We start from the raw sequence: 10,633 nt of genomic DNA, 5'->3' as shown, positions 1-10,633 counted from the left end.
TCTGTATGTTGGTTCTTCTGCTTTGTGCCACCTGCACTTAACCCGCTCAGCTGCTGCCCACCTCCCAAGTTTAAACGTTTTAAAATGTTTCATTAATTTTGCCACCAGGGTTATTGCTGGGACTTGGTGCAAGCACTATGAATCCACTGCTCTTGGTGGCCTTTTTTTTCCTTTTTTTTTTTTTTCTCTCTCTCTCTCTCCTATTTTACTTGATAAAAAAAAAAAGAGAAATTGAGAGGGTAGGAGAGGGGGAGAAAGGGAGAAAGATATACCTGCAGACCTGCTTCACCAGTTGAGAAGTGTCCCCACTGTTGGTGGAGAGTGGGGCTTGAACCTGGGTCTTTGTGCATAATACTATATGTGCTTAACTGGGTGCTGCCACCACCTGACCCCCTAATATTTTATTTTATTATTTATTAAAGAGCTAGAGAGGGAGTCGGGCGGTGGTGCAGTGGGTTAAGCACACTTGGCTCAAAGCACAAAGACCGGCATAAGGATCCCGGTTCAAGCCCCCGGCTCCCCACCTGCAGGAGAGTTGCTTCACAAGCGGTGAAGCAGGTCTGCAGGTGTCTATCTTTCTCTCCCCCCTCTGTCTTCCCCTCCTCTCTCTATTTCTCTCTGTTCTGTCCAACAATGATGACATCAATAACTACAACAACAATAAAACAACAAGGGCAACAAAAGGGAATAAATATTTTTTTTAAAAAAAGATATAAACTAGAGCATTGCTCAGCTCTGGCTTATGGAGGTGCTGGGGATTGAACCTGGGACCTAGAAGCCTCAGGCATTAGAGTCTTTTGCATAACCCTTATCCTGTCTCCCCAGTTCAGAATTTTAAAAAATTAATTACCAAAAAAAGAATTGTCCAGTTTTATCATATATATATATATATGCGCACTTTGGGGAGAACCTGGATAGCATCCTCTGTTCCATTCTATTGTAAGGCTGAAATTAGATTTATTTACTATTTCTCCTAGGATGGAGATGGAGATGGAGAGGCAGTTGAGAAATGTTTCTAAGTCTATCAAGCCAAGGTCACTAACCCCAGGTCAAAGGGAACTGATTGAGTTTACACTGTAGCCAGCAATGGGAGACACACCTCCTGATGGGGATGGTCCTCAAACAGAACCTCCTCCCTTTAGATCAAAAACCTCACCATCCACCCCTTCTTCCTCCCTCCTCAGAGTCTCTTGTTTGGAAATTGGGAGTTTAGCACCATGGGTTCTCCAAATGATCAGGCAGTGCTGCAAGCCATATTCAACCCTAACACCCCATTTGGAGATGTTGTTGGGTTAGATATGGAAGAGGATGCTGGGAAGGAAGAAACAGATGAAGGTGAGTATTTTTACTTTGGAGTTCAGCCCTCTACATTGGCTGATCTGTTGGCCTCCCCACAGGATAGTAGCAAGTGGTCTTACAAGATTCCTTGTCCCATGGCCCATGGTAATAAGAGAACCAGAGCACCACCAAGTTGGTAGCGGGGACTGAAGTCAGGACTTCACCCATGTACAAATGTGCTTTATGTCTGAGTGACTGCCCTACTCACTCCTGTGAGTATTTGATTCCCTTTGTTTCTAAAGGAATATAGTCTAGGTCTTACTAAAATGTCAAGGTAGAGAACTAAGTGATGTGGGGGGGGGGGCTGGATGATGGCACACCCAGTTAAGTGTACATATTACCAAGTGCAAGGACCCATGCAGATTCAAGACCCTGCTTCCCACTTGGAGGGAGTCGGCTTCACTAGCAGTGAAGCAGGTCTACAGGTGTCTTATCTTTCTATCACCCCCTCCTCTTTCAATTTCTCAGCCCTAATTAAAAAAAAAAAAAGCTGAGGAGTGCATTAAAGGTGATTGTCATGATTGGAATATGTCATGGTGGCCTTTGTTGCAGGTAGTGTATAGAATAAAGTGAGGGCAGGATAGAGATAGGAAGCCCTGGGTTGGAGGTGAGGGCGATCAGGCTGCAACATGTCACCCCATTGACAACCAGGGTTGATTCAGCTGAACTGGTTGGCTAGGAGGGTGGTCCCTTCCCTCACTGCTCCATGTGTGCCCTTCTTGCTCAGTGAAGAGGACAGACTTCCCCAAATAGAGAGGACTACTGGTCTTCAGTCAAGGGTATAGATTAGCTGCACTCCTCTGCTAGAACCTCCATACAAACTCTCAAGGAAGTCCTGGGTTCATACCCAAACCTTGCAATTTATGGGTTGTGTGACCTTGAGCAAGTCATTTAGCTATATACAGGATTTGGTCTTTTTGGTAATGGAAAACCAACTGAGATTCCTTTCCCAGTTCCCTTTGTACTTCGATCATGCTAGCCTCAGTCATATGACTTCAGCTCCTCCCTCCCCTAACACTGATCTGACTGCTGTTGTGACCTACACCCCAGCCAAGTTAACCCTGGCTCAGGTCCCAGGTTCCAAATCCTGTGCTGACCTTTACTTCTGCACACCTACCCCCTCCTGGCTTTCTCCCTGGCATAGATGGAATTTTCCCTCGAGCACAGCTGGAACAGTCCAAAGCCTTGGAACTGCAAGGGGTGATGGCAGCAGAAGCTGGCAACCTCAATACAGCCCTAGAGAGGTTTGGCCAAGCTATCAGCCTGCTACCTGAGAGGGCCTCAGCCTACAACAACCGAGCCCAGGCTCGGAGACTCCAAGGAGACGTGGCAGGTGAGAGGAGGTGCCCTGGATATACACACCTGATATGAAGTAACGGGATGGTGTAGGGGGTTAGAGTCATCAAACCTGCCTGGAAGCTATGTTCTTTTTTTGCCTCCAGGGTTATTGCTAGGGCTCAGTGCCTGCACAGTGAATCCACTGCTCCTTGAAGCTATTTTTTCTCCTTTTGTTGCCCTTACTGTTTTAGCCTTGTTGTGGTTATTATTGTTGTTGATGTCGTTGTTGGATAGGGCAGAGAGAAATTGAGAGAGGAGGGGAGACAGAGAGGGGGAGAGAAAGATAGACACCTGAAGATCTGCTTCACCGCTTGTGAAGCGACTCCCCTGAAGGTGGGGAGCCGGGGGCTTGAGCCCGGATCCTTCCGCGGGTTCTGGAGCTTTGCGCCACGTGTGCTTAACCCGCTGTGCTACCACCCGACTCCCAGGAACCTATGTTCGTAAGAACTTTTTAAAAATTTTTTTATTTCCCTTTTTTTTATTGTTGTTATTGATGTCATCATTGTTAGATAGGACAAAGAGAAATGGAGAGGGGAGGGGAAGACAGAGGGGGAGAGAAAGACATCTGCAGACCTGCTTCACCGTCTTTGAAGTGACCCCTGCAGGTGGGGAGCGGGTGCTTGAACCTGGACTCTTAAGACTGGTCCTTGCGCTTCGCCACAAGCGCTTAACCCACTATGTGTGCGACTCCCCCTATGTTCTTACTATAACAGACACGACAGGCCTTGCTAATCTCTTGGGACTGTTGTGAAGGTAGAATGCATTTATTAACGTTTAATGAAAACCTACTGTAGATAGCAATGGACTAGATGCTGAGAACACAAAAAGATAACGCAACTTACAGCAATTACTACTTCATGTGCTACAGTAAATCACAAGCCTCCAGGGTCTGTACTACTGTCATCTACATTTTACTGATGAAGAAGCCAAAGAGTGAAGGTTAAGTAACTTTGTTGTAGCTGAAGTGGCAGAGTTGGGATTTAAACCAAATGAGAGATTCCATCATGCAAGTCTGAGAAGGTTCAGTATGGAATCTGTTCCTGAGGGGTGAACTTTGAAGGACGAGTGAGTAGGAATTACGTGGAAGTAGGGGGGGGGGAGAAGTGAGAGAAAACGACCTCTGGGGGTCCAGAAGACATGCCATGAAAGGTACTGGGGACTTGAACTCTCCAGGCTGGCTGTAGTACAGAGTGGGTTAAGGATGGTGTAGAAGCTAGAGAGGTAAATAGAAGCCGGGTTGTGGAAGAGGGAATGTTAGGTCTGATTGAACTGTCTTGAAAATAAGAAGCCACTAAAGGGTTTGAACTGCGTCTGGGCGAGATCAAATCTGCCAGATGGGGTGAGGGCAGTGCGACAGAGGGAGTCCTGTCTGGGACGTCAGCAGGCTGGTAAGGTCTAAATCGTAGAAGAAGCCTGATAGAGAAGGACTAGACTACTAGGTCTGTAGCTGCCAGAGGTTCCGGGGAGGCAGAAAGCCAGGCTGGGATGTTTGTTCTCCATTCTGGAACAGTGCAGAGCCTGAAGCCCTTTTCCAAGCTTGCCTGCCATTCGAGTCTGGCAGAGAAAGATCAGAAAGGCTGCTGAGGACAAGCCGCACACCCCATCAGGCAGGCTGCCAGTCGGAGCCCCGGCACCCTTGTGACCCCGCCCGCTCCCCGCCCGCAGGCGCCCTGGAGGACCTGGAGCGCGTCTTGGCGCTGAGCGGCGGCCGGGGCCGCGCGGCGCGACAGGGCTTCGTACAGCGCGGGCTACTGGCTCGGCTGCAAGGCCGGGACGACGACGCCCGCAGCGACTTCGAGCAGGCGGCGCGGCTGGGCAGCCCCTTCGCGCGGCGCCAGCTGGTGCTGCTCAACCCGTACGCCGCGCTGTGCAACCGCATGCTGGCAGACATGATGGGGCAGCTGCGCAGTCCTAGCAATGGGCGCTAGGGCGGCGGGACAAGGGTCGAGACAATAAAGCTGCCTGCCTTTCATCTAGTGCTGCCCGTGTCTGCGTCCCGCTGTCGCTTCTCCCTTGGGATGGAAGCCACTGCGCTCGACCCATTCGACGGACAGGTGGGCACAGGCCCAGCCCCGACCTGACCCGGGGAGGTGGGTACGGCCGCGAGTCGGGCATTGATAGGTCTTGCCTGGCGTAGCTCCGCCCCCGCGGCGGAGTGAGGTGCTCATCAGACCTGAGCAGTCGCTCAGGCTGCGTTCAGGAGGGAGGCAGGTGAGCCGGCCTGGAAGGCGGGCGGGCGGGCTGTGGGACCCCGGCCACCCGGGTCGCCTCCGCTCTGGTCCACAGCCAGCTGAGTAACCTGCGGGATGGGCTAGGGGGCTCGGGTGGGGCGAAGGGGAGGATAAAGATGAGGTCGGGAGCACGGTCCCTTTTTGGGGTGGGGCACATGTGTGGGGCACCGGAGCATCTGCGTGTGCATGTGCGTGTGCCGCTGCTTTCTGTGTGCGGGTGTAGCTGTTTATCCGCTGGAGTCAGCGCTCAGGTCTGCGCCCCTCAGGGTGCAGGTAAGTTCTGCGTGGATTTGGGCCTCTGGGGTTGGCGGTTCTCATCCTTGCCTTCACCACTGTCGGTTGAAGCTGTGCATGTTGCTTGTTTCTGAAGAGTATTTCTAGAGAAATGAGTAGGCTTGCCTGCTCTCACCTGGCTGACATGGTGGTCTGCGCCCTCTCTCACAGCCTGGGGCCCACGTCTGGGGCCGCCATGGCGCTGCCTGCAGGCCCAGCTACCCTCCTGCACACACTGCTGCTCCTGAACTCAGGTACACCCCTGTTCATCCCTTGACAAAGTACTTATGAGTCAAGGATCCCATCATCTTTCTTAGCTGTACCTATGGTCCTGGTGCCCACTTCATCCCACAAACAGTACAACTGGTTCACCTTGCCCACCTGCCCCAGGTCCTGACAGTCCCTCTGAGAGACCCCAAGTGTTCTGTCTCTTGGCCTGCTGTCATTCATTCAGTAAAGGGATTTTATCTTATCACAGAACATTACTACCCTTCCAAACCCCCTACTGTGTTCCAGGTTGGGGGGAATTGGCCCCACAAATTGATGGTCGGACCTGGGCAGAACGTGCACTTCGGGAGAATGAACGCCATGCCTTCACCTGCCATGTGGCAGGGGGACCTGGCACTCCCCGACTGGCCTGGTACTTGGATGGACAGCTTCAGGAGGCCAGCACTTCACGACTGCTGAGTGTAGGGGGGGAGGCTTTCTCTGGAGGCACCAGCACCTTCACTGTCACTGCCCAGAGGGCCCAGCATGAGCTCAACTGCTCCCTGCAGAACCCAGGCAGTGGCCACTCAGCCAATGCCTCTGTCATCCTTAATGTGCAATGTGAGTGCTCTGAGGTGGGCAGGGAGAGGCCCTTGGCAATCACTATGAAAGTGGTGAGACAGGACATTGAGCAAATGCTTAAGCATTTTGCAAATGTGAACTCATTATTTTTTTATGTATTTAGTAAGAGAGGTCAGAGGCTGCTCTGGCATAAGTGGTACAGGGGATCAAGCCTGGGGGGCCCTATGCACGCAAGCCCTATGGTCTACCCACTGAGCAATTTCCCTGGCCTGAACTCATTTTATCCTTACAATAAGTATATGAGGTAATTGCTGCCATTGTCCCTGTTGTACAAATGATGAAATGGAGGCACAGGGAGATAACACGGTTTGCCTGAAGTCACACAACTGGTAAGTAGCAGAGCCAGATTCAAATCCAGACACTTTGTCTTAGCTTTTTATATTTGTAATCACTATGAAGTGCTGCCTCTCTGGCTGTATCACCTCCGAGGAGAGGTTTGGGCTCCTGGCTCCCTTCTGGGCTGAGAAAGTGAGGGCAAGAATTATGAGGCACTATGATGAAAGCATTTTGGCCTTTGCTTTGACCAGTTAAACCGGAGATTGCCCAGGTTGGATCCAAGTACCAAGAAGCTCAGGGCCCAGGCCTCCTGGTGGTCCTTTTTGCGCTGGTGCGTGCCAATCCACCTGCCAATGTGACCTGGATTGACCAGGATGGGCCGGTGACTGTCAACACTTCTGACTTCCTGGTGCTTGATGCCCAAAACTACCCCTGGCTCACCAATCACACTGTGCAGCTACAGCTCCGCAGCCTGGCACACAACCTCTCAGTGGTGGCCACCAATGATGTGGGTGTCACCAGTGCCTCGCTTCCGGCCCCAGGTGAGCAACTAGCCCAGCAAAACTCAGATGGGAGGGAATCATAGCACAGAAATGGAGGGAGGAAATTGTTAACCCTGAGTGTTTCTTAATTATTTATTGGACAGAGACAGAAATCAAGAGGGAAGGGGGGGAGATAGAGTAGGAGGGAAAGAGACACCTGTAACACTGCTTCAACAACTGTGGAGCTTTTCCTCTACAGGTGGGAGACTGGGGGCTTGAGCCTGGGTCGTAGCACATTGTAACATGTATGCACAATGTGTGTGCCACCGCCTGGCCCCTTGAGTGAGTCTTATGGTTGAGGTGTCCTCAGCACTTGGGGCAAGAAGGATCTGCAGCATCTCAAGAGTTGGAGCTACTACCCACTTGAAACCTAACTTACAGGACTCCTGGCCACCCGGGTGGAAGTGCCAGTGCTGGGCATCATTGTGGCTGGAGGGCTTGCCCTGGGCACCCTGGTGGGGTTCAGCACCTTAGTGGCCTGCCTGGTCTGCAGGAAAGAGAAGACCACCAAAGGTAGGGCCGTAGTGGTAGAATATATGTTTTGCATGTATAAAGTCCTGATTTAATTCCTGGGCCCCCACCTTGATTTTTTATTATTTCTGTCTTAAATTTTTTTTTTTATTTATTATTGGATAAACAGAGAAAAACTGAGAATGGGGAGACAGAGGGAAAGCAGCAGAGAGAAACTTTCAGCCCTGCCTCACCACTTATGAAGTTTTCCCCCTGCATGTGGGAAACGGGATTGAACCTCGATCCTTGCGTATACACTAAACCAGGTATACCACTGCCTGGCCCCTTAATTTTTCATTTTTATCTATTTTTTAAAAATGTTTTATTTAGTGAGAGCTGCAGAGAAAGGTGCAGAGTAGCAGCACTGCTCAGCTCTGACTTAAGGTGGTACTGGGGATTGAACCTGGAACCTTGGAGCTTCAGGCAGTGAAGTCTTTTGCATAACCATTAAATTACTGTATTCCCAGCCCAATAATTTTTAAAATAAGAATAAAACAAAGCTAAATACCAAAGACTTAGGAGGCGTAGTGGCTGGGGGAGTGGAGATGAGGTCAGTGTGTGAACAGCAAGGGCAGTACGTAGATCTGGGAGAAAAAACTGCCTTGGGCAAATGGCAAGAGCAGGTCTTCAAAGGGATGGCCATGGCGAGACCCCAAGCACCCCAGGCAGCAAGGTCACACACTGAAGACCTGGTCTCTGGTCCCAGGGCTAGATACTGGAGAGTCCCCGTGACTTGAGTGTCCCGAATCTGATTCTGGGTCTGAAAGAGCAGGTGGCATAGCTTGAAGAGTGTGGGCACATGGAGAAGTGGCATGGTTTCTTTCTCTGCAGGCCCCTCCCGGCGCCCGTCTCTGATCTCTAGGTAACTTCCTGGGGCTGGTGCATGTGCCGAAGTGAGATGCTGCATGGGGACAGGTGAAACTGGGCTTTCTGGCAGTTCTAGAATGGGGGCCAAAGCAGGAGGGTACCTGCTGGGGCCAGAGTGAATCCCAGACTCTGTAACTATGTAGTGACTCCAACAACCTGAAACTCAACAATGTGCGCCTGCCCCGGGAGAACATGTCCCTCCCGTCTAACCTCCAGCTCAACGACCTCACTCCGGATTCCAGAGGTACAGCCAGGCCCCTGTTTTCTCTTGCTTTATCTCGAGGTGCTTCTGAGAAAAGAGATCTGGTACCTAGGAGGGGTTGGGTCCCCCTGAAATATTCATCCTGGGCCCCACCGCTTTTGTTACCCAACAGGGAAACCAGCAGATGTGCAGGTGGCTGGAAACAATAGCCAGCCAGAACTTCTAGATCCAGAGCCCGGCGGCCTCCTCACCAGCCGAGGTACAAGAAAGAACACCTACCCTCTTGCACTCCCAAGCCCTGTGTTGTGGCTTCGAGTCTCCAAGGGGTGGAGAGGGATGTCTCCGTTTCCAAGGCGTTAAGAGTTCCTGAGACTCCTGGGCATGTCTGACCCCACAGGTTTCATCCGCCTCCCCATGCTGGGTTACATCTACCGAGTGTCCAGTGTGAGCAGTGATGAGATCTGGCTCTGAGCTGAGGGCGCAGAGGGTGCCTTCCTGGCCACTGGGTGACATCCTCCTCTGATGCACCCTCTGCCTGGCTGTGTTGCCTATGTGAAAAGGCCCTGCTGCTTCTACTTGCCCTGCTGGCTGGGGTACTCTGTGTGTTGTCCATGTGATGGGTTTCTTTGGACTCTGACCTTCAGGGATGCCAGTGGTCTTGGCAAACCTAAAGCCCTCTTTCTCGTTCAGGTCAGGGGACTGCATGTCAGGCCTGTGCCCAGGCAAAGGAACACTTGGGTCGGGTGTGTTTAGAGGTCACTTGGCATTTGAATGTGACCAGGCCCCACTGGAGGGGGCTTGCTCTGTGCCCTGTGTCAGCACCCTCTGACCTTGTATAACAGGCATGGGGGCATGCCTGGCTGGGGGTCGGGGAGAGACCTGCATGTGTTAGTGTTAGATTTCCTTCCCACACTATATAGCTTTTTCTCCTCAGGGAAAAATATAGGTCCCGCTAACTGTATAGACCCAACTGCTCTTTGCACAGAAGCCAATTCCTGGCCTAGGAACATTGGCCAAGCACAAACTAGTCCCTTTTGCTGCATACTTCCCTGTACCTGTCTCCTCTTGGGTGTCATAAATCATACACTGGACCTTCTCTACTTCTTTACTAGGCTGTAGACTTCCCCAGTGGCCAGTGTCAGGGGTTGGTGGTAGCACGCCTCAGAAGGGAGATGAGAAGACTGGTTTCCAGGAGAGCATGTAGCTATGCATTCATTTCTCACTTTGTTAGCACTTTAAGCACATTCCCTGGGGAGGGGGTGAGCAAGAGACCCAGGGCTCTCTCTGGCTGCCCTAAGTATGGCCTTCCTGTGACTCACTTCCTGTGAGTGCACCCTGACCTTTCAGGGTGAATGGTTTCCCTACCAATGTGTCTTCACCAGGGACGCCAGCCCTGATGACCAGATTGCCTGATCAGCAGGAAGCCACTCTTCGTGTCTTTCCCCTCTGTTGTTTATAGATGGTCACAGTGGTACCTAATCTGACATGTCAGAAGCTTTAAGGGGACATGGAGAAAGAAGGAGATTTCATATCCTCAAACAACCCCGGAACATTTTAAAAAGCAACATGGGAACATTTTAAAAAGCAACATGGACATGATTGCAAATTAATATAGTACAGAGTCTATTTTTTCCCTTATTGGTACCTTATTTTGTAAGTTTTCTTGTGTTACTGCCCAGGACAGTGCTGAGAACGCAGTAAGTTCAATAAACTTGACTGAGTGAACAACATGTTTGCTTCTTTGTGTAACTTTTTTGAGAGGGTAGGAGAGACTAACAGAGCTATCACTGCACTGCTCCACCATCTGTGGAGCTTCCCCAGTGCCACCCATGGTGCTCCTGTGTCATGCCAGAGTTCACATATAGGGCCTCCCGCAGAAAAAGGTATGTACTTTACTAGATGAGCTTTCTTCTAGCTCCTCAAGTATGCACTGCTTTGATGACAACTTAAATACAGCTAACATCTGTATACCTATCATGCAAATCTGTGATCTTAACAGTTCACCATAGGTGTTTCAGATCTCTTTTAAAAAAAAAAAAATGTATTTTCCCTTTCGTTGCCCTTGTTCTTTTTCATTGTTGTTGTAGTTATAATTATTGTTGTTATTGATGTCGTCATTGTTAGACAGGACAGAGAGAAATGGAGAGAGATATAGACACCTGCAGACCTGCTTCACCGCTTGTGAAGCAACTCCCCTGTAGGTGGAG

At 50.7% G+C, this 10,633-nt stretch overlaps 2 protein-coding genes across 7 annotated transcripts; both read left to right on the top strand.

The window, feature by feature from the left end:
- The first annotated feature begins 1,144 nt into the window (after positions 1-1,144).
- TTC36 (tetratricopeptide repeat domain 36) lies at positions 1,145-4,648 on the top strand. 2 transcript variants are annotated; one of them, XM_007523605.3, is made up of 3 exons: positions 1,160-1,335; positions 2,483-2,671; positions 4,342-4,648. In XM_007523605.3, the coding sequence occupies exons 1-3, from the start codon at positions 1,218-1,220 to the stop codon at positions 4,602-4,604; spliced, it is 570 nt and encodes a 189-aa protein (XP_007523667.1). In that variant the 5' UTR covers positions 1,160-1,217; the 3' UTR covers positions 4,605-4,648. The 2 variants fall into 2 exon arrangements, with proteins under 2 accessions (XP_060035974.1, XP_007523667.1); XM_060179991.1 differs by lacking the exon at positions 2,483-2,671 and having other exon boundaries at positions 1,145-1,335.
- TMEM25 (transmembrane protein 25) lies at positions 4,634-10,156 on the top strand. Of its 5 annotated transcripts, none has more exons than XM_016188387.2 (9): positions 4,634-4,730; positions 5,352-5,434; positions 5,697-6,008; positions 6,557-6,847; positions 7,229-7,360; positions 8,189-8,219; positions 8,368-8,468; positions 8,599-8,685; positions 8,824-10,156. In XM_016188387.2, the coding sequence occupies exons 2-9, from the start codon at positions 5,377-5,379 to the stop codon at positions 8,895-8,897; spliced, it is 1,086 nt and encodes a 361-aa protein (XP_016043873.1). In that variant the 5' UTR covers positions 4,634-4,730; positions 5,352-5,376; the 3' UTR covers positions 8,898-10,156. The 5 variants fall into 5 exon arrangements, with proteins under 5 accessions (XP_016043873.1, XP_016043872.1, XP_060035965.1 ...); XM_016188386.2 differs by lacking the exon at positions 4,634-4,730 and adding an exon at positions 4,782-4,887; XM_060179981.1 differs by lacking the exon at positions 4,634-4,730 and adding an exon at positions 4,898-5,180 and having other exon boundaries at positions 5,278-5,434.
- The last annotated feature ends 477 nt before the right edge of the window (positions 10,157-10,633 follow it).

Source organism: Erinaceus europaeus, chromosome 20 (assembly GCF_950295315.1).
Source record: "Erinaceus europaeus chromosome 20, mEriEur2.1, whole genome shotgun sequence".
In the NCBI taxonomy this organism is placed as follows: domain Eukaryota; kingdom Metazoa; phylum Chordata; class Mammalia; order Eulipotyphla; family Erinaceidae; genus Erinaceus; species Erinaceus europaeus.
Note: the sequence above shows the minus strand (reverse complement) of the source record. Positions and strands in the feature narration are given on the sequence as shown.